At 43.4% G+C, this 23,951-nt stretch overlaps 1 protein-coding gene across 3 annotated transcripts in view; it reads right to left on the bottom strand.

Moving 5' to 3' along the window:
- Positions 1–23,951, bottom strand: part of Loxhd1 (lipoxygenase homology PLAT domains 1) — a 161,865-nt gene that overhangs the window by 85,465 nt on the left and 52,449 nt on the right. For all 3 annotated transcript variants that reach the window (XM_052741493.1, XM_052741494.1, XM_052741495.1), the window contains exons 10-15: positions 23,533–23,693; positions 22,465–22,551; positions 21,723–21,858; positions 7,153–7,307; positions 5,759–5,919; positions 1,192–1,268 (exon numbers count right to left, since the gene is read on the bottom strand). In XM_052741493.1, the coding sequence (XP_052597453.1) occupies positions 1,192–1,268; positions 5,759–5,919; positions 7,153–7,307; positions 21,723–21,858; positions 22,465–22,551; positions 23,533–23,693 (777 nt within the window). The remainder of the gene's footprint in view (positions 1–1,191; positions 1,269–5,758; positions 5,920–7,152; positions 7,308–21,722; positions 21,859–22,464; positions 22,552–23,532; positions 23,694–23,951) is intronic.

Here is a 23,951-nt window from a genome sequence, read left to right as displayed (position 1 = left end):
GCCGCCACCATGACAAGCAGCATATGAAGATGCCGGTAAGCCACGAGCCACGTGGTAAGGTATAGGTTTATGGAAATGGATTAATTTAAGATATAAGAATAGTTAGCAAGAAGCCTACCACGGCCATACAGTTTGTAAGCAATATAAGTCTCTGTGTTTACTTGGTCGGGTCTGAGCAGCTGTGGGACTGGCAGGTGAGAGAGATTTGCCTTGACCGTGGGCCAGGCAGGAAAACTCTAGCTACAACAGATGGCTTTGCTGCTGAAAGATGCAGCAGGAACCAGAAGACTTCTTCCTTGTGTCCTTTCCTATATAAACCTTTCCAAGGCTCTGACTAAGAGCAGGAGGGTGGGTGCTCTGTCTACACAGTGGAATGGGAGCCTGCTGCAGTGGGAAGAGCAGCAAGCTAAGGTAGAGACGTTCTGGGAACTGATCCCGGTTCCATCAACAACCAGAGGCCTGAGGGTTCCAGCCATGGGGAACATATCCTCTTATCGTAAACATGGGTGACCTCTTCTCATGAGCTCCTTCCTAGTTCTTAGGCTCTGTGACACTGAGCGCTACACTGGATGTTCTAGTTCAACTGTGTGATCTGACCTTAGTAAAGGTAAATGTTAGTATCTACGTCTTCCAGGCCTTGGTTTCCCCTAATGACAAATGGACAATGTTAGCTCTGCCTCCCTCTGGGGTTAGTGTAGGGCTCAGATGGAGTTACACCAGGGAAACATGGAGTGTTGCACTGCTGGACTCTGGAGGTGTGTCTCTTTTAAACATTATCTAAAGTGAATGATCAGACCACAGCATCTGGACACGTATCACTAGTAAGGAAAACTCCAGGGCTCCACGATAACACTCAGCAGTTTAAAAGTCCTCATTCAACAGTCCCTTCAAAATGCATTTCTGCTCACAAACCAGGGTCCCCGTGCCTGATGCCATCAGCTGGTACTATTGTTCCTGTTGCTCTGCTGACCCATACTCATTAGGGCCTAACACCATGGCCATGCTTGGACGGTGCATTCAAGCACAGACACACGAGAAGTTTCCAGACCTCTTTTCTCCACCACCCTGTGCTGCTTTCATGAAACAAAGTGAAGAATATGTGTCTTCTCTGAAGGTCTAGGTCCTGTTTAGCTGAGGAGGCACCTGACATGTCCTTAGGACACCCATCACCTGGTCATCGGGACAACTCACTCTTGAGTGTGGCATTACTGTCACTGGGTAGCAGCTCTCGGACCAGCTGTCCATCATCCTTGTCCTTGTCCAGCCACCTTGAGAGAAATGAGGCAGGATGTTAGTTCTCTGAGTGGAACAGGCAACACTCCAACCATCACATCCCTCATGCAGTCATCAGGAGGCCCGGAGTTTGGAGTTCAGCAAAAGAAAGTGGGTCTTTGAGATCTCCTAGCAAAGTATTCCAACCTAGACCAGAGGAAGACTTTCTGGAGAAGGCTGACAGCTGGCTGAGATTGGAAAGATGACAAGATGTTGGCCAGGAAAAGAGAGAGGAGCAACCTGAGGGACAAACAAAGCCTGGGATGGAAGTCCAAGCATTGCTGAAAGGCCCATGCAGATGGAATACAGCAAGTGAGAGACAGGGTTGCCAGTAAATGAGGATGGGCAAGGACAGGCCACAGGACCATGATGAAAAGCCAGTTATTGTCAAACACATCTTCTCAGGGTCAACTGTGTGTGCCGCTGGGACAGGGCTCTATCTGGGAGAAAGTGGACAGAAAGGACGCTAGGATGACACAGCTCAGGCTACTGACAGCCTACAGCATGACCAAGAAGATGGCATAGACTCAATGAGGCACAGAGGGTAGCCTTGAACAAAGGAAGTGCTACCAGGATGCAGAGAAAGGAGAAGAACCTGTGGTGAGGAAGCTGAACTGGAATCTTCAAAGATGGAGATTTGACTGCAGGAAAAGACCAGTCCATGTTTTTCAGGGCTCAGGGTTGATATCTATGCCTCATCAATATGTCATACTGAGCAGTGGCTCCAACCCTCTGTTGGCTGTCCCCCAGAGGAAGAAATGGGGGACATTCACCTGCAAGGCATCTTTCCCTTAGAACACAGAGGCCAAGCCAGAAAAGTAAGACTATCGTGCAAGCACGCATTGTATATATCCTATAGGGAGGTTAGTTTGTAACCCAGTGCCAGTCACTGCTCTCTAGGGTCTGGCTTCTTAAACTGCGGAGCATGACCCTACAGAGAGCCGTGGAACTCAATGCGGAATTTGTGAAATTGGGGAAACAGTGACGAGGTTCTGATTCTGATGTACAACAATCCAAACCTAAAGAAAAAAGGGTGAAAAATCCAAGGTAGTGGTGCTTGCCAGTGCTGTGCGGGTGACGTCACTCGGCTCTGAGCACACAGCACCCTCACTTTCCCTGCTAGTGTAACCACATGCAACGCCAATGTAACCTGGAGCTCTTGGCCGACCATTGTGTCATGTTACGAATCACAGTGTTTTTACACTCTACATATAATTTTTTCTGCTCTTCTAGAAACATAACTGTTTCATCATGAAAATAAAGACCTTTACTATTTTTCTACCATCGTTCCTTAGGAAATGCCAAATTAGAATATCTATATTTGATTGTGTTAGAATATTTAGTTTTTATAATTGTTGTTTGAGTTTCCGGCTTGAGTTTGACTTAAAAGATTATCAAATGAATGTTGCCTTGGGATTAAAGTAAAATTTCCAACCATTTCTGAAATGATCCCAAGCATTCTTCTGCCATTTTGTACTATCTGTTTCTGGAAAGCAGAGCTATCAGCATTGACAGGTGGAAAATCAAGGTATCCATCAGTTCTGAGAAACATTCAAGATACTCAGCATTCTGCAGAATCAAACATTCAGCAAATATTTAACTTTTTCTGTAAAAAACAGATCAATAAATATAACCACCTCATTAGCAAAATAGCTAATTAACTAAAAGCAACTAAATAAAAAAATTAATTAAAAATTTTGATTTTTGTCTCTAATAAATGGTAAAATTATTTGTATATCAAAGAGTTGTAACAGATTTCTTTATGATTTATTATACATAATAAATGTTTTCTTTGTTAGCAATGTTAGCTATTTTATTGACCTAGACACCTAGGATCACATATACATTTCTTGGGCAAAAAGGGACCATGAGTGGAAAAACTAAGAACTTTGTGTTAGAGAATTGCAGAGACGAAGGCATTTTTGTCTAGAACGCGTATCTCCCTACTTTATGCCTTGGTGCTTGTCCTCAAAGCCCATCCCTTCACGATCCTGGAGGGTAGAGCTTTCTAAGCCTGTGACGACGCAATATGCAATATTATAATAAAACATATCTCTTACATGCTAAGAGACTAGAGCTTTTGCCGGCTCTCACAGGCAGGGTTAATAATACACCCTGAGGTCACTTAAGACTGCTGTCCTGTTGTGTACAGTCCATTTGTTTAACTTACCTATAAGAAAGCAATGTAACAACCAACCTTACTTGCCTTGGATTTCCCATTAGCTTTTACAACCTAAGCTATGCATATCTGTAATCTTAAATTATCGACTCTTCCATGTTGCTGACCCAAGAGTAATACATGTGTGTTTATATGTATGTATGTTATGATAATTATTTGCTGGAAACAGAAAATAGGCTGAAAGCAGCCTTATAAAATGAATATCTACCATAAATGCTGGAAGCAGCATTTGGATATATGGCTTGGTAGTGTTCGCTTGTAAACTGGGTCATCTGGAATAAATGACTTAATCCCTTGTAAGACTCTATATCCCTCATGTGATGCTTTCTGTGTTGTTTGATAAAGAGAGAGCAAAGCCCTTTTCTAGGGACATGCAGACTTAGAGCCAGGAACAGACAAGTTCACAAGACAGTATTCAGGCAGACACAGATTCAAACACACGCAACAGACAGACTGGAACAGCAGGAAATACTGGGAAGGAGGAGTAAAGAGTTCAAACTGGGCTCTCTCTAGATTAAATTGTACCGAGGGTCAGCTTTTTGATTTAGTTCCCTTGATGCTGTACCTATGCATTATTGGTGACTTGAGTTTGTCATTAATGCATTCAAACCAACACATAAGCCTGTAAAGGAAGCCAGGGCCTACAGTTCATGAAGGAAGCCAAGGTGCCACCTCCTCCCTGCCCCTTCCGGCATGTAGCTCAGGCCTCCTGAATAATGACCCCTTCCCAGGGCCAATGAGATAACCCAATGCTTTCCTCAGCTCTTCTTACTTATTTCATACCCAAATCCCAAGGGCTCCCACTCCCCGGGGACCTTGCTGTCAGCTTGTATTAGCAAACACTAAAATGTTATTCGTTTATGTAGGCTTTAGGGCTGTGGTTCAGAACACTGGAAAGATGAAGCAGAGAGTTCCAGACACATAGACTCAGATTCATGGTGTCATCCTAAGCAATGGTGACAGAGGATTTGGGAACCACAGACTGTTACCTACCATCCCTTAAATTGAACCATTGGGACTTTCCCTTTCTCTGTCTTGTAAAGTCACTGATGGCTCCCATAGTCACAGAGCCCATAGGAGAGATGGCTGGGACGTTGTCTGGCCATGAATGGAAGCAGATAGGCCACCAGTCATCAGAAAATCTCACCTATTATTCCTTGTCTCCTCCATTTATCTATCCCCAGCCCCTCCCAAGAGGTAAAAGGAAACTATGACACATGCTTTTGTTGCTACCCAAATACTTAGAGGTATTAATAGACATAGTTTTAAAAAGCTATTTCCTTTCAGCTTCAAATGCTTCAACCTAGTTTTGCCATGAGGTGTTGCTAAATGGATGTTAGCATGCTGGTAGCTTCATGACTCTTTCCCTGGAGCTCACAGGAGTGTGCACACTACACACACACACACACACACACACACACACACACACACACACACACACTTAAAATAGCTCAAAACTACTTTGCCCTCCCTACTATGGGAGTTACACAGCTCAGATGAAGAATGAATCAGTGTGTGGGCTCAGGCCCCAAGTTAATCAGGTAGTGTGCTCCTCCCAGGCATTAGCACAGGTGAGTGAGAGCCAGTGGGGTTTCACAAAACACTGATATTTCTCCTTGTTCTAAAATGCCTCTATTGGCAACTTTAGGAATCACCAGGAGCTGCTGGTTGTGCAAGGAACGCTTCAGAAAAACAGTGCAGAAACTTTTCCTCACTCTTGAGAGAAGGAAATGCAAACAAAGTCAGATACCTTGAAATAATGGAACCAGGCAAGAAATGTGGTCACATTATTCAAACAGAAATCCAGGCAGGTGGTGGTGATGTATGACTTTAATCCCAGCACTCAGGGAGGCAGAGGCAGGTGGATCTCTGTGAGTTCGAGGCCAGCCTGGTCTACAGAGTGAGTTCCAGGACAGCCAGAGCTACACAGAGAAACCCCTATGTCAAAATAAAAATGACAAAACAAAAAAATCCAACTTGTATCCATATTTCATTCTACATCGGGCTAATCCTCTAACAAGTCACTTATATTAAGGAAATGTCAGGGTGTTTTTGGTTGGTTGGTTGGTTGTTTTTTTTTTTTTATGAGAAAAACCATCATGTTGGCACTAGATGTCCCCTGGAGTGCCTCTGCCCAGCAGGGGCGGGGTAGAAATGTGAGACTCAGGTCTGCACACCTCCTGCAAGGCCACTTCCTTCCTCCACCAAGTGCCGCTCTGAACCGCTGTTTCCCTCACTGCTCCATGTAAGAGGATGAGTCTTTCTCTGGCACCAGCTGGAAGAAAGGAAGGCAGAGGACATGTGTACCTGAGGCACGGGAACTCGACGTTGTCGCTCTCGGGCTGGCCTTCCTCTCTCACCAGCACCCTGTCCAGGTACCAGCCGCTGCCCGAGCCTTTGCCATCGTGTCTGACCCTCACTCGCCTCACCTTCCTCATAGTGACAGACTCAATGGTGAACTCATCGGCCTTTGGGAAAGAAAAGACAGCAAAGTCACGTAGACAGTGCCTCCCCTGAGACCCAACACCAGCACACTCCAGATAGTCAAAGGCAGAGCTGAAAGGATGAGCTCCAGTTCTTTCACGGGGACACACAAGCTACCACAGGGAACAGAAATATAAAATACATACAACCATGGTCTCCTTACCCCTCCCCAGGTGGACCAAAGCCTACCTACAACCTCCTGCTCAGAAGGGCTTTACCAACACAGCCTTCAAATGCACACCCTTGAGTTGGCTCAGTCTTCTACTTGAATTCTCTCGTGCCAAGAAAAAGGGTGAATGGAGGAAGGAGGAGCAGAGAATCTACAAATTCCTTCTACCCATACATCCCCCACTTCACATCACTGAAACGACTCTTTCCTGGACATCTACTGTGTGCTGAGGACCACATCTGACCCTGTGCAGCCTATCAGGTCTCCATAATCTCCACAATGGCCAGGCACAGGTTGGCATCCTTGCCCTCATTTAGATACAAGCAAAGTGTGGCGTAGGAGAGGGCCATGAGTGGTCTAAGGCTGACTTTGCCTAGACCTATTTGATACTTTCTCCACAGCCCTTTGGCCCAGATTAGAGCCACGTAATGGTTGTGGTGACCTAGGGGGATACCTGACACATTGTATTGTGGCTAGCAATAGATCTCAGTTCTTTCACATCCATGTCTGGTGTTTTTCTTGGTTTCTCGAAGGAAGAAATGAAGGAAGGAAAGAAGGAAGGAAGGAAGGAAAGAAGGAAGGAAGGAAGGAAGAAAGAAAGGAAGGAAGGGATGATATGAACAAGCTTCCCCCAGTGACCATGACTAATAGAAAATGTGTATTGTCTTCTATTTTCTCCCAGCCTGGATCCTCTAGGATACACTTGAGATGCCCATCATCCTTCCCAACCTGAGGGGAGGGTAGGAGACCACAATTTCTCCATGGTGGCTCTCCAGCTTCTAGCTGCACAATACTGGGAGCCTTGTAGTTGCCATCAATGTTAGCAAATGACAGTGAGCCAAATTTGCTCAAGGATCCAATCAACCAAATGTTTCTGTGTCCTTCAAGTGGCTCCTACCTGGAGTCCCTAGGACCCCACTCCTCTCATCCAGACAGATGTTCCCTCATTGTTGAGGTCCTGACACCTGCCGTCAGCTCTACTTTGAACGAAGATAGGAAGACAAAGCAGGGTGGGCTGGGAGGAGGGCGGCTCATCACTGCAGCTTACATTGCCTTTTTCAAACAGGTCGGTGTTATTCCTGCAGTTGTAGAGTAGTCGCTCCCCGGTGTCCCCCACATCACCAAAAAGGCAGAGGTAGACATTGGCATCTGTCCCCGCACCTTCGAGTTCCCCTGTGCATACAGTCACACGGTACCGGGCCACTGACAGACAGAAAAGGGGACACCATTGGCTGGCTGCCTCTGCATCCACCTCTTTCAGCTCTTACCTGGGATGACCTCGTCCCTCAACTCAACTTCCCAAACCCCACTGCAGGGAGCCACTTGGGAGCTGACTCATGCTAAGTCTTGGTTTAGACAGATCAGAGGCTCTTCATGTCTGTCAATCATCAGAAACCCATGGGAAATGTTTATAAGAATTCAGATTTCTGAGGCCAGCTTCAGACTTCCCACACCTTAATTTCCAGAGGGAAGACCCTTAAAACTGAGTTGTTGATGAACCCCCGTGGAGTCTGAGGGAAGGAAAAGTGGCACTTAGAACTAGTGTTCAGTGGAAATGGAGAGGAAGCAACAGGTAGGTGATGTAATTTAAAGGCGCTTCTTGATGATAGACCAGACAGGTAGTCAAGAGAAAGAGAAATCATGTTTTGGTCTTGGCAGCTAGTGGATAGAATTGCTGGTAAGGTGGAAGAGAGCTGTGGTAGGGGTGAGTTTGGGGATGGAAATCAAGGTTCTGTTCTGGTCACTATACATTTGAGATGTTAGTTAGATGTTTACAAAACGAAAGTCAAGATGGCAGTTAAATACATCTGGAGGGCCCAGGTCTGGTGATAAGACTTTAGTCATCATAGTAGATGCATTCCATTTAAAGCCATGAAATCTGGTAGGAGCAATGATGAGGAAGATGTAGACAAGGATTGAAAGAATATTTGAAGATAAATGGTTCCAAGCTCCCCAAATTTGAGTTAAAAACATTAATCTGTATATTTGACATTTTATATAAAATGAACTCTGAATAGGAAAAAAATCCAAAGAGATTTCCTTGTAAACACATCATAATAAAACTTCTAAGAACCAAAGACAAAGAAGAAATCTTAAAAAGGAGCAGCAGGAAATTGAGCACAAGGGATACACCATAAAAATTAACCAACAACTTTTCATCCAAAACTATGGAAACCGGAAAGCAGTGGGATGCTTTCAATAAGTTGAAAGAAAACGACCATTATCCAAGGATTCTATATCCACTAAAACTACCCTTCAGGGATGAAAGAGAAATTAAAGCATTCCAAAACAAACAAGTACTTCAAGAATCTTCCATCACTAAAAGGCATTCTCTGTAACAAGTATTAATGGGAGATCTTCACATTAGACAGTAACTTGAATTCACTGGAGTATTATGAATCATGAGAAGAGATAAAGCGATAATGGCAATGATACTGTACATGTATTTTTCCATTTTTAATACCTGTCTTCTCACATTTTATATAAAAACACAACAGTAGAGAACAATAACTATAAAAACGCACTGGTGAGTCTTTCATATGTAAAAACAAAATTTCAATATAGGGTATCACATATCCTAGGCAAAGATACAATTTAAATGACAACAACTGTGTGTAGGAAAGTGCATGGGGGTGAAGTCTTATATATCACTAAAATTAAAGTTGACGTTACTTTGAACTAGGTTGTTCTAAGTTAAACTGTGGATTGTAATTTAGGGGAGACTATTTAAAGTAACTGAAATAATATGTAGTAAAAGAAGCAACAAAGAAAGAGAGATGGTATTTTATAAAATCTATGTAATGCTAAAGGAGATAATAATGTAAGAATTGAGGGAGCCAAAAATACAAGCTATAGAAAACATATGACAAATGTAAATCTTACCATATTGGTAATTACATTAAATGTGACGTATTGTTTGTAAATGGACTTAGTGTTTCAAAAACAGTAGACTACAGTGGGCAGCCTGCAGAGATGGAGGCCAATGATGCTACACACAGCCAGCCAACGTAAGATGTATTGTTGACATAAGGAGGGCCTCTAGGAGCTTCACAGGCTTCGAAGAAGGTCCACAGATATATTGAGGCAGCAAAGAGCTTGAGGGTTTATGGTTGGTAAGGGGTGAGATTGGAGTGAAATGATCCTGTAATAGGCCAGGTAGCACAAAATTCCCACCAGGGCCGAGGGACAGAGGACCCATGTATCCCACCAGCCTGCTTAGGTATGAGGCAGAAAGGACAAGAAAAATGAAACAGTTGAAAACTGTCATTAGTTGAATAATCAAAAGGAAATCTGCTATACAGAGACTGTCCAAATGGATATGGATCTAAATATCTCCTCACAAAGAGATAAACTTTAGATCCTGCAGCATAAATAGGTTGAAAGTAAAGAATGACTACCAAAACTGACTTGTGGTGAAACAGACTCATAGAGTAAAAAGATTGAATAATTAAAATAAACTACCCACAAAGAAAAGCCTGTGTCCTTACTGCGTGTCTTACCACAGAAATCTACTATACATTTAAAGAAATTTTTTTTTTCTGAAGAGTGTGTAACAAGAAAAGAGTAGGTATATTAATGTACTTTTCTTCTAGTTATGACCAAATACCTGATGAGAAGACACTTAAGGGATAAGATGTTTATTTTGGTTCAGGGGACTCAGCCCATCCTGGCAGAAAGGCATTTAGAAGAGTGCTTTCAGCTGTGACGGCAGGAGCATGAAGTTGCTCGCTCACCAACGGATGGGCTCAGGAGCAGCGATGTGAGTGCTCATGTTCTGTTCCCTTCCTCCTTTTCCCTCTATTGCTCTGTCCACCCTTTGGCCCATGTGATGGTTCCACTCCATTCTGTGTGGGCCTCTCTCAATCTGGGTAGGTCTCTCTCCCTTAATCTTCTCTAAAATACCCTCAAGACATATCCAGAAGTGTGTGTCAGTCTCCATGGTGATTCTAAACCTAGTCAGATTGATGATGAAGATTAACCATCACAAATCCACTCCTTGTCAACTTGACATTTAAACACATCTCTGTAATCCATAATGCTCTACCCTTGACCAAAAGGCCTATCTGTGCCCATCTCATAACGCCAAATGTATCCACTCAAACTTCAAGTGGTACCACAATCCTACAATTCCATGAGTAGGCCCTTACATCTGAGGCACACTTACTTTTGTCCGGGTGCAAGGTCCTTGATTCGCTTTAATGTCACTAATACCTTTTAACATTTGCAGCCACACTGTCCACACCTGCCTTGTCTGTGACCTTAACTAGATTCACACTCCTTTTCTTTCCAAACTATGTGGGTTTTTTTTTTCACTTCTTTCTGGTCCACTTTTTGCTTTGAATTCTCACTAAAGACCTCACTAAATGCAGTGAGCAATAAACCACACCAGAGCCTGCATACTATACTCGTTTGAAGTTTCTTCCCATCAAGTAAGTTACTCCATTGCTTTTTTTTTTAATCCAGCCCCACCTGAGTTTTCAGGACATAGGTAGAATGCAGCCAATTTCTGGGTCAGAACATAACATGCATGGCCGCTAGCTCCATTCTCGACAGCATCATTATTTCCTTCTGAACCCTCCTAAGTATAACCTTGTCCATTAACGTTTCTATTGACACCCTGGTCTTCCTTTCTCCTGCTGGAACAGCTTACAGAATTCTGGGACTTCCCCAGCCTTCACTTCCAAACCCATCCATATTCCTTCCTCAAACCAGTTCCAAGGCTTAGGAACCACATGCTCAGGTTTCCCACTACAACAGAAACAGCCTTACTCCTAGGTGCCAATTTTCTATATTAGTTGTTTCTCTCATTGCTGTAGCCAAACACAAAAGCAAGTTCATGAAGCAGAGGCTTACGTTGGCTCACAGTTTGGGAGAATATAGCCCTTGGCAGTGGCTCGTGGTGGTGGCAGCCAGAGTGTGAGGCTGCCCGTTCAGACTTGATGGCACAGACAGCAGCAACAAGCCAATGCTTAGACCACCTTTTTTCTTTTCCCTCTTTTGTTCCATCTAAGCCCTAAACCCACACGATAACATCTCTTCAATGAGGGTGACCCTTTCCTTCTTAGTTAATCCTCTCTGAAATGGCTTAAAGATACACCCAAAAGAACCAAGTTTGTAACAAAGGTTAGTAATCATCTTAGGGAATTCATTTTATGAAGCCCACACATTCTTGGTACCAAAGCTGGCAATGACATAATAAGAAAATAAATCTATAGACCAGTATCTTTTATGAATATAAATGCAAAAATTCTCAACACAATAGCTGTAAAACCAAATATTGCAATGCAGATAAAGAATTATACACTATGGAATTCTGCTCAGGCAGGTGTCTGAGGAACCCAGTGGCCCAGACTGACCAGCCAGGCCCACAGTCAGGCCTTGGGTTGGCCCACCCTAACATCTAACTTATCTAGGACCTGCTGGAGCTCGTGAAGGGATTGGTCCTATAGAACAATATTTGCAGCATCTCCGTGGCTCAGAGTGGCTGTGGGATATCTTAGAGTAGTTTTGGTGAGGATCCAGTGATGATGGTGTAGCAGAAACCAGAGGCCTTGAACCAGACCAATGACTCATTGTAATGAACATTTGCTAGTAAAGATGATTGGACAAAAGGGTGTACTATGTGAGACCACTCCCAATGCCACCAGGACAAATGAAGAGGGGTTGGAGAGGCAGGAAAGATGGAGGAGTGAAGAGTGGGTTTTTTGTTTTGCTTTTTGGTTGTTTGCTTGATTGCTTTGTTTTGGTTTGATTTTCTAAAAATGTTCTTCTGCGGGGACACTGCAGGGGTGAGGGGAGGATATTGGGAGACTGGGAAGTGAGTGGAGTTAGGGTGCATGATGTTAAATGCCCAAAGAATCAATAAAGAAATTATGTTAATTAAAAAATTATACACTATGAATCAGTGTGATGGTAAACTGGAAATAGATCTATCTCAAGATCCAGCTACACCACTCTTGAGCATATACCCAAAGGACTCTACATCCTACTACAGAGACACTCGCTCATCCACGTTCATTGCTGCTCTATTCACAATAGTCAGAAATTGGAAACAACTTAGATGTCCATCAGTAAATGAATAAGTAAAAAAAAAATGCTGTACATTACACAATGGAATATTATTCATCTGTTAAAAATGAAACCATGAAATTTTCAAGTAAATATATAAGGCTAGGGAAAAAAATCCCTGAGTGAGGTGACCCAGACCCCAAAAGACAAATATAATATGTGTTCTGTTATATATAAATTTTAGCTTTTAAGCCTTTGATAGGCATGCTACAATCTGTATAATCACAGAGATTATCTATAGAGCAAGGGACTAGGGGCAGGAATGATCTCGAAAGGAGGGGTAGAAAACATCATTATGGAGAGACTGGAACAGGAGGATTGAATGGAGAGGAGGAGGGAAGAAGTCGGTAAGAGAGGGACAATGAGGAGGAACAACTGATACCATTTGAGTGCCCATATGGGAACCTGCTCCAATAGAAATGTCATTTATATAGATATGAAATCTAAATGGAGTCACCAAATAACAGAAGAGACAAAGCCCCAACTAGACATCTTTTGCCACCAAGTGAAACATCCAGTGCCAGGAATGAGTTACATATAGCTGAATTGTTGGCTAAGGGGACCCCATGAAAATCTCCAAACAACTCAGACTGTTCCAAGGCTATTGGTTCTCTACACGAACTGACGGCAAGGCCCTAGTGCTGGAGACAACACCTATATAACTCCCTGAACATGAAGAAGTTGAGCTGGTGCCTCACTATCACCGGCACCCCTACTGACTACCATTTATGGCGCTGGAAGGTACTCTGTATGCTACCAGAGTAGAAAGGTAAACATCAACCCAGCTATAAACCCTGTGATCTACAATGGTGACCTGCCTGTGTGACACTATGATGCAATAGTGGTACAAACGATGTGGGAGTAGCCAACCATTGTCTTATTGGATTGAAGGTTATTCCATGAGATGGAACCCAAGCCTGAAACTACTCAGGTGACCAAGAACCTGAGACTAGATAGGCCACAGACTTAGGGAAAAGCCAAATATTATTGTTCTACTAAAGGAACATAACAATAAAATGACTCCTGATGACATTCTGCTATACCCATAGATCAGTGTCTCACTCAGCCATCATCAGAGAAGCTTCTTCTTTCCAAAGATGTGGACTCATTTAGAGACCTATAACTGGACAATGTGCAGAGAGTAAGAGACCTTGGAACACTCAATCCTAAATGAGATGTCTTCATCAATTCCTCCCACCAAGGCTCAAGGAACTATGCAGAAGAGGAGGCAGAAAGATCCTAAGAGCCAGAGGGATGGATGACACCAAGAAAATAGTGTCTTCCAGACACAACAGGATTGACACATGTATGAACTTACAAAGACGTATCAGCATGCACAGGGCCTACATAGTTTCAAGCCAGAGGGGTTCCCAGCACTGAGAGGGGAAAGTGAATAATAGCTCTCATTCCTAATTAAAAAGCTATCTCCAATTGACAAACACATGCAAAGGAAAAATCAGTTTTATCCAATGGAGTCTCAATGGATATATAAACCACACTTAAGGGTAGGCCCCATGCCCAGCAATAGATAACCAATACCAAACAAACTCAATGGTGATTTTAGAGATTTTTTTTTAATGTATCAGACTGCATTGCTGCTTTTTTAACCTTATCGGTCTTTTGCTAGTATATCATAGTTTGTAATTTTATGTTTTTATGGGTTTTGGTTCCCCCCCCCCCGTGTGTGTGTGTGTGTGTGTGTGTGTGTGTGTGTGTGTGTGTGTTTCTTGTGCTTTTCTTTTTTTTTTTAATTCTGGTTTGTTCACTTTACACACCTGTTTATTTTCCAAAGAGAGAGAGAGAGAAAGAAAGAACTGGATGGGTGGAGAGGTAGGGAGGATTTGGGAGAAGATAAGGGGAGGGAAACCATGATTACAATATTTTGTATAAATTATTTTCAGTAAGACTCAAATGTATAACTTAAATAAGAAATGTTTGATACAGTAAGAAGTTAAATAAAATAAAATGCCTAATTGGAGTTCACACAGAATCAGACACTATGACAAGATAGGATTTATCCCAGGAATATAACTTGGTTTAACTTCTAAACACCAATTAATGTAATATGTCACACTAATAGAATAAAAACCAAAAATCACATGATCATCTCAATAGACACACAAAAAGAATTTGACATACCCTTTCGTGATAAAAACCCATTTTCAAAAAGGAACAAACAGGAATTTCAGCTCATAAAGGTCATCTATGAAACACCTACACTTAAAAGTTCAGCATGATTCTAGAAGTCTTCGAGCAAGATGAGCGAATTTACACTGGCATCCAGGCTGTGTAAAGGCCACAGTAAATCTGTGTCTCCTCATGGATGACAGGACTGTGTATTTAGAGAGTCATAGGGGATCCTCTAAAAATTCAGCAAAGTCATAGAATATAAAACCTACTCTTCCATAATAAATAACTGGAAAATGAAATTAAGAAACCATTTCTGGACTGAGGATGTAGTTTAGTTAGAAGAGTCCTTGACTAACATGGTCAAAGCCTTAGTCCTCAGCACTGCACAAACTGGGTGTGGTAGCACATGCCTGTAATCCTTGCACTTGAGAAGTGGAGGCAAGAGAATCAGAAAATTAAAGTCATTTTCAGATATATAGTGAGTTTGCGGCCAGTGTGCAATACATGAATCCTAATCTCAGAAGAAAACGTATCAAAAGAAGCGAAGAGAAGATGAAAGGGGGGAGGGCGGGGGAGGGGTGGTGATAGTTTCATTTACAACAACAGATGGAATGAAACGGGCTGGAGAGATGATGCAACAAGAGGCCAAGAGTACTTTCTCCTCTTCCAGAAGCTCCAAGTTTGGTTCCTAGCTCCCACATTAGGTGACTCACAATTGCCTGTGATGCCTATTCTGGTTTCTACAGGCACTCAGACATATGATGTGCCTGTGTACACATGCATGCATACACACATAAAAGAAAAAATGGAAATAAATGTCTTTTTTAAAGAACACAATATTTAGGAATGAATTTAGCAAAACAAGTGAAAATTTTATACTTCAAAAATCACAAATTAATATTGAGATTAAAGGTTCAATAAATGGACATGGAAACGTCCCATGTCCGTGGACTGTGTGACTTAAGATCGTTAATACATCAATAGTCCCCAAACAGAACTACTCTGATGCAATCCCTATTAGAATCACAGTTGACTTCTTTGTCGAACTTGATAAGGTTTTCCTCAAACTCATGTAACATGGCAAAGTAACCCTCACGAAGGAAAACAGCAAGTGTGGGCAAGATATAGACGAGTAGGGACCTCCCATGACACTGGTGAAAATGTGCCCATCTTTTGAAAAATAGCTCAACAGTTGCTCAAAAAGTTACAAGGAGAGTTACCGTATGATGTAGCAGGAGTCTTAAAGGGTCTTATTAATAAAATCAAACCTGTGAGCCAGGTATTGGGGTGAACACTGGAAGATCAGAGAGACAGAACAAGCCACACCTAACCTCACCTGGCCAACTTCTCAGCTGGTCTTGTTTCCTCAGACTGGAAGCCTCTGTGTCCTCATATCCAAATGGCTCTCAGCTGAACTGTGCTGCTAGAAGCCTGAAAGCTTAACCAGCCAAATGCTTAACCAGCCAAATGCTTAACTAGCCAAATGCTTAACCAGCCAAATGCTTCTAGTTTCTGGTCCTCACGCCTTATATACCTTTCTGCTTTCTACCACCACTTCCTGGGATTAAAGGCTTGCTTTCTGGGATTAAAGGTGTGATGAGTCATGTCTGGCTATTTCCAATGTGGCCTTGAACTCACAGAGATCCAGAGAGATTTCTGTCTCTGGAATGCTAGGATTAAAGGCATGAGTATCACCATTTTCTGGCCTCTGTATCTAGTGGCTGTCTGTTCTCTGACCCCAGATAAGTTTATTAAGGTACACAATATTTTGGGGAACACAATACCACCACAATATGACTCAGGTTACACATCCCAAGACCAGAAAGCATGTTCATACAAAAACACGTGCATGAATGCCAGGGCAGCAATACTCATGATAACCAAGAATCAGAAACAGCTTAAGTACTTAACAGTTGAGCATGTTACATCCATACAATGGAGTACCATTCATCAATTCAAAAGAAATCATGGGCCAAAAAGATGGCTCAGCAGGTAGAGGCGCTGGTACACAGGGCTGGTGACTTGAGTTGGATCCCTGGCTCCCACAAAGTGTCAGGATAAAACCAACTCTCAAGAATTCTCCTTTAATGGCCATCTATGAGCCAGGGCATGTGCACACCTGCACACACATACACTAAATAAATACACACAAAATGCCAATACATCGTACGATGGGGGGGACCTTGAGCACACACTAATGTGCTCCATTTGCTAGAGGAGACCAAAACCAGGTTAGTGGTTGTCAGAGGCAAGAGTTAGGTGGGGAAAGAGGTGGTTGCTAATGGGTATGGGGTTTCTTTAGGGGTATGAAAATGTTCTGGAATTTGATGGTGCTGATGGATGTACAGATCCGCTGAATACAGATCAAAAGTCATTGGCTTGTGAAGTTTTAGTGTATGGAATGAATGACACACGGATTTTTCTCAATAAAGCTCTTGTTTTTAAAAAGAAATATTATTCATTGATACTCCACCTAGAGTGAAGATGAAATATATCCGAAGTGAGACAAATTACTGGGAAGTACAGTGGACAAAATCAATTTTAATAATGCACTGATTTCCATATAGGGAAATCTGAAAAATCAATCTGACTATGAACCATGTGGGCTCAAAAAGATGTGGTGTCTCTGCCAAAGAATTTGTCAGAAGGCACAAAAACATTGTGCATAGAGGCCTGCCTTGAGTAAAACAGGTGCTGGTAGACACTTAAAGCATGGTTGAAGTTCAGGAAAACATCTCTTATCCCCCAACATTACCTTCCCCACAGAATCACATTTCTCAAAATTAAATCATCCCTGCCTTCCCCGGGAAACTTTCAAAATTCAAATGCTACTTGCCTTTGTATAAGCAGCACTGTACATGTCATGCTAGGGTCTGGATCTTAAGTTTCCCCAAAAATCTCATATGTTGAAAGCTCAGTTCCCAGTGCTATTCAGAGGTAGGACTTTGGGAATGACTGGATCATAAGGACTCTGGCCTCATGGTTAATCCATTCATGAATTCCTACCTTAGGCTGCTAAGGTGGTGGAAAATTTGTGAGATGGGGCCTACTGGAGGAAGTAGATCTTGCGGGGCATGCCTTGAAGGCTATATTTTTGTACTTGCCCCTTTCTTCTCCATCTCTACCTCTCTGTTACCATGTTTCCTAGTTTCCATGTGACTTTGGTTTGCCACATGCCTCCTGCCGCTTCCCTACATGCCCGGGAACACCCATGGACGAAACCCTCCGAAACTGGGAGCTAAAAGGAAATCTTCCTCCCTTTACCTTGTTTAACCTCAGCTTTTTGGTCACACTGACAGAAAGCAGACTGGAGCATGTTCTCAGCGATATGATGTGATAACAGGAGGAATGGACAGCTCTGGCTGGTGTTTGCCAACACAAGAAACCAAGGGAAAATCAAAACCTCCAACCTCAGCCTTGTTCCAGCCTGATCTGCTGGTTAGTCTTGCTTTTGTAGTCATGTTGCTGGAAAATTCCTAAAAGCAAAATGGTAACAAACATAGAAATCCCATTCCTGGGGATCCTCATCCCCTTTGTCCCAGAGGTCTAAGATCTGTTCCTTTGGAGGTCCTGACAAGCCCTTACTCCATAAGAGTCCCTCTGAGCCCACCAGCCACTGAGGTCCCAAACTCTGCCTGGCAAGACACTGTGGACAATTGAACATAATTACATTGCTAGTCATCAGCAGTAAGAGACGTTAAACAGATGGGCAAGTACCAGAGCCTCTTGGGCTTTAATTTAAAAATTATGGCTCAATCTGATTAACGAGAAGCAACAATATTCAATACTCATGTCCAACGGACTCTTGCCCACTCATCAGGAGTGTGTAATCACAGTGGAGAAAGTGAATCTCATTTATTTTGCCATCTCCTGAGGGAAAGGCTGGGTGGAAATAAATTGTGAGTTGGTGCAGTCTTTGTCCTTGTCTCTAATCAGTACAATCACTCCCCAAATCCTCTGAACAACTAGACATGACATTAATTGCTTATTTGGCTGGCCATGATTTTGTAAGTAAACTGGGAACACACAACTTCAGACTCTAAGGATTGATTTTAAATTGGTATTTACTCTTTGTACATGGCTACAAGACTCTCCATTAAAGGTCACTGGGAAACCATGCACATTATTTTTTGGGGGGGCAGGGTTTCTCTATAGCTTTGGCGCCTTTCCTGGAACTCACTCTGTAGACCAGGCTGGCCTCAAACTCACAGAGATCCACCTGTCTCTTCCTCCCGAGTGCTGGGATTAAAGGCATGCATCACCACAGCCCAGCCATGCATGTTATTTGTTACCTACTAGGGGGTGGGACATTGCCTTTGACTCTGAGTAGTGGTCCAAGGAACAGTGTGGACCACAGGAGATCTGAGAGAAGACAGGGGTGTGGTCTAAGCATGAGAGGAAATTTTCATGAGCCAAAAAGAGTAAGTGAGTTCAAGGAATTTGAGTTAGCAGAGGTGCCAAAGAACAACCAAAGACTGGCAGAGGGCATCAGACTGTCTTTATAGCCAGAACAGACAGACAGCCATTCCATCTATATTAATCACTAATTTTTTTCCTCATTGAAATGGTTCTTTAACAGCACAACACTCAAATTACAGCCACAAAATACCTGTATTCTATGTGCAGCCAATATGGAGTCTGTGGGAACCATCTCCTCCCACGACCTCTACTGTCAGACTCCTTGCCCTGGCTTGGATGGACTTTGTCTGCCTTTCAGACAATAGCTGCCCAGGTAGGAAGTTTACCACAGCTGGTTTCCATGGCATTTACACACCACGCCCTGCAGTTCCCCCTTCAAGTGATATATTGAGCTTATTATCTGTCTAGTCCGCTCATTCTCTACCTGACTTTAGAGCTTTTTCTCTGCACGGATAATCATTTGTGGGTTTGCTTCTCAAACTGATCCCCTCATACTGAGAGTGGAATGACCCTGGCACAATGTGGAAACAATGGTGCCAGAGGGACTCAGGGATGGATCAGGTCCCACGAAGGCTGGGAAAGGCAAGAGGTGCTTTTTCTAATATTCTCATTAGCTGTGTCCATTTCTGTTGCTGTGACAAATACGCTAATCAAAACCAGCTTTGGGAAGAAAGGGTTTATTTGGCTTATAATTCCAGGTTATGGTCCATTGTTTCAGGGCCGTCAAAGCAGGAACTCTAGCAGGTAGTCATACCACATCCACAGTCAAGAGCACTGAGAGAATAAACAAGCCCTTGCTGGCTTCCTGCCCATTCTTACAGTTTAGGCCCCAGTCAATGGATGTTCCTAATCAATTAACAATCAAGACAAATCCCAAAAGACGTGTCCACAGGTCAACCTGATCAAAATAATGGCTCATCAGGACTCTCTTTCCTAACTAGCATACCAGGCATAGCCCTGGGACTCCAATTAGCATAGCTGGGTTTGGCCCAGGAACCTGAATTTTAATAAACACGATGGGAAATTTGATATAAATTGACCCTTGAGCATGCTTTAAGAGATATTGCCTGTTATGGGCTGCATTGAAACCCAAATTCATTTGCTGAGATTCTAATCCCTAGGATCTCTAAGACCACTTGGAGATGGCAACTTTAAAAGATAATTAAGGTAAAATGATGCTGTGTGGGTGGGACCTCATCCATTCTGCTGAATTCTTTGTGAGATGGAAGAGACGAGAACACCTATGAGCAGGCACCCAGAAGACCCGAGGACCCAAGTACCATTGCCTCGAGGTGGAGGAGAAAGATGCCAGGAGAGATGAACCTTGAAAACACCTTGATCTTGGATTGTAGCACCCAGAACTACTTGAAAACAAATTCCTGTTGTGTAAGCTACCAAATTCACAGTTTTGTTATGGCTGCCCCAGTAAGCCAACATACTACCTTAGGACCATGGGACACCAAAAGTTGATGTCACTACCTTCAGTGAGGGAGGTGGGTCCCAAGAACCTACAGCAAGGGTCTGGAGACGCAAGTGTGAGTGGAGAGAATGCGACCCTACCCTGTGCCCCAGGGTTTTTGATGACAACAAAAGAGGATTCTTGAGAGAAAGTCATGCTTCAGTTGAGGCAAAGAGCAAAGAACATTCTGGGCATTCTAGGTTAAACTGGCAGATGTTTCCTTTGGATAACCTCACTAAAATGAGAATCTAAATGACTTTAAAGATCAAACCAAGATGTCTGGTGGAAGAGACAAGAACATAAACAGCAAGAAAATTCTGGAAACTTTAAAACAGCAGAGAAGTGGGACATCCTCAGTGATGGTGGTCCTTAGTGTGGTTCGGTGGGGCGGGGGGGTAGGGGAGGGTTATGCAGTGCTGATAGTCTCAAAATTTGCTGGTTAATCATTGTGGTGACTTGAAAGAAAGTGGCCCCCAAAGGGAGTGGCACTATTAGGAGGTGTGGCCTTGTTTGAGGAAGTGTGTCACTGTGGGGATGGGCTTTGAGAGGTCTCTTTTACTCAAGCTTCCCTCAGTGTGACAGTCAGTTGACTTCCTGTTGCCTGCAAGATGAAGCACTCTCAGCTACTTCTCCAGTACCATGTCTGCCTACATGCTGCCATGCTCCCCATCATGATAATGGACTGAACCTCTGAAATTGTAAGTCAGCCATCCCAATTAAATGTTTTCTTTATAAAAGTTGCTGTGGTCGTGGTGTCTCTTCACAGCAATTGAAACCCTAACTAAGACGAACATGTTCTGGGGTCCTAATGCAGACCCACTGAATTGGAATTTCTATCCCAGAGCCCAGAAATGTGTAGTTCAACAAGTCCTCCATGAGATAAGGCACCCTGAGAAAGCTGGTCAGAGCTGTGAGTTGAAAAGCTTCAAAAAGCAACCTCTCCCCTCAAATGCTCAAGAATGAAAGTGCTGGGTAATTTCAGGAGAAGAGACCAAGGAGCTAAAATTGTAAGAGCTGGTTAGAAGGACTCAGACAGTAACTAGGTCCCAGGACCCTCTCCCTGAGACCTACAGGCACAATGCGGGCATAAACACACAGGTCAGGTAAGACCAGATGCATTTCTGCCTTGATGAACTATGTATTCTACAAAGCCTCCATTGGATGGAAACCATTTGATGCTATCTTATGTAAAGAGAGATGATAGTTTTGTTTTCAAAACAAATATTATTAAATACACAAAAGTAGGGGTAGCATCTCAGGATTAACAGTCATTGAACCAACAAGTAAAAGACCTGTCCTAGGTCTGACGGCCTATTACCAACTGTCTAACCAAGGCAGGAGTTCCCCAGTTCAGAGACAATTCCCAGCACCATGCCCTGGAATGGATTCTTCCAGCCAGTCTTGAGGTTGGAACCTAATTAGTCCACTGAAGCGTTCTGAGAGGGTGGATGATGCACAGTAGACAAGACCTCCAGGCCCCCACTAGCCCACCAAGTAAAGCTCTGCCACCTCCCCAGAACAGCAAGCAGCTCCATACTTACTTCCCATGATCCTCCGCACTGTTGGGCCTTCTGCAGTCATTTCCCTCACAATCTCATTGTCATCCTCGTTGGCATCCAGCCAGCGATTGCAGTTGAAGTTATACTTGTCCTTATTCAGAGTATTCATCAGGGTCATCTACAATGAGGTAGTCTTGAGGCAGGCAGGTGGCTCTACCAGGGATTTCCACCCATGGCCTGGAATCCTCATTCTACTGTCTTGTTGTTTTTTTTTTTTTTAAGTTTTGTGTTTTCTCATTTTTATTTTTATTAGTTTAGTTTAGTCTGATTTTTTTTTTTAAGACAAGATTTCTCTGTGTAATCCCGGCACTCTCTTTGTAGACCAAGTTGGCCTCAATCTCACAGATCAGCCTGCCTCTGCCTCCAAGTGCTGGGATTAAAGGTGTGTGCCACCACACCCTCTCTACTAGCTCATCTTAGGGAGGCCTAAGACATTTCCTCACCGTGACTCTTGGGGAAGGCAGATGATCAGCCTCCTCTTTCTTTCCCTGGCCTCTTAGAAGTCTATACTCAACTAACTTCTGGATAACAGAACAGAATGCAAACCCATGGACACCTGAGCAGTCTCTCTGTTTACTTTGGAAGACCTCTCCCTACCTGTCCCCAACACACAGCCCATGTCTGCTCTTCCCACCTCTAATCCTAACAAATACAGAGGCAAATATATATGACATGACCATGAAGAAGTGTGGCTCTGACTCCTCCCGATCCTCCAAGGTATTACCTTTTCCAAATGCCATCCAGAGCCAGGGTTCTGCCTATCATGCCACGCCCGAATCTTATAAAACCTGCCAAGATCTGGGAGCTCCATCTACAAGGAAAAATTAAAAGTTCTGTGTGGACACTGTCATGGAAATACATCTGTCCTCGTAACTGACCACAGGCAGGTGGGTGCTCCTTTGGGCTGCTTTTACCCAGTAAGGATGGCTTTGCTTTCAAGTCACACTCAAACATTCCATTCTCTCCTGTTCCTGGTAACCAGTGGCTCATGGGACCAAGATGGCTATGTGAAACTAGTGTTCAGTCTGGGCTGGCGAAACCGAACAAAAATAACTGACCCACAGTGGGATTCAGCCAAGAGATCTTCCAGGAACGAAATTCATATGGTAGCCCTGCAAATTAGCGCAGGGCCGCAGCCCCAGGAGTCTACTGGGCACCGAGGCAGACAAAAAGATCAATACAGCAGCCGTGCCCTTTTCCCGGGGGCCCGAGTCTGGCAGAGAAGACAAACACATAAAGACCAATGAATTTGGTGATAGAATAGAGGTATCAGTGGGGTGCTCAGAGAGGACAGCAGCCAATTACAGATTCTTCTCCCCAAAGGTCGAAGCAGCACTTTTGAGGGCAAAGACTTGCTCTGTGTACATACTGCAAAGTTCAAAGCTGGATTTTCTTTCAAATGCTCCAAAATTCATGTTTCCCCTTAGAAGTCTGGCCTTATGTTGAATGCAGCCAGGTTGAGCAATCTAACGTGTGCCCCTGAGCCACGATTGCCCCACTCACCCTACTCCTGAATGCTCCAAGCATTCTATCCTTTGCTCTGCCCCCCGCCCCGCAGGCTTCATCCTAGACTATTTCAGATAGAAGGCCAGATATAAATTGTATCACTTTCAATGAATTGCATATAAATCATCAAATTTGTCACTGCTGTAGGAGCCCAAAGTCTCTGATGTACCTTTTTGTCTTTAAACTTGGTCCAAAATCTGGTATGGAAAACTGGAATCCTCATGTCCTGTACCTCTTTCATCTCTTTTTCCCATCTCCCTCCCCTCCCATCCCATCCCCTTCCTACCCTAAACTTCTCGATGATGCCTGGTTTGAACCATTTGTTGTTGGGATTCAGGAGAATCTCATCTGTCCGCCCCTTCTGCCCGTAAATCTGGATGAAGATGGGTGAGTTGGTGCCAGCTTTCTTCAGATCAGTCGTCCAGACCCAAAGGGACCAAGGAAATTCTACAACACAGGCCAGGGTGAATCATAAACTCCAAGTGTCAGGGAGAGGAGGAAAAAAAAATCAAATGATCAAGACTAGAGTTTATACACAGTTGTGTCCATTCTTAGAACCCACTAAACAAGTGCCAAATATAAAGCTGAGTCCCTTGCTATTACAGGTAATAAGGTAATAAGGTAAGTGTCTTATTAATGGCTAAAGACTTACTGCATTTTAGCAGTGGGGAGGAATTGAGCCCGCTATCCTATGACTAGTATATT

The sequence above is a fragment of the Peromyscus californicus genome, unplaced genomic scaffold, assembly GCF_007827085.1.
Source record: "Peromyscus californicus insignis strain IS unplaced genomic scaffold, ASM782708v3 Scaffold_17__1_contigs__length_78620276, whole genome shotgun sequence".
NCBI lineage: Eukaryota > Metazoa > Chordata > Mammalia > Rodentia > Cricetidae > Peromyscus > Peromyscus californicus.
Note: the sequence above shows the minus strand (reverse complement) of the source record. Positions and strands in the feature narration are given on the sequence as shown.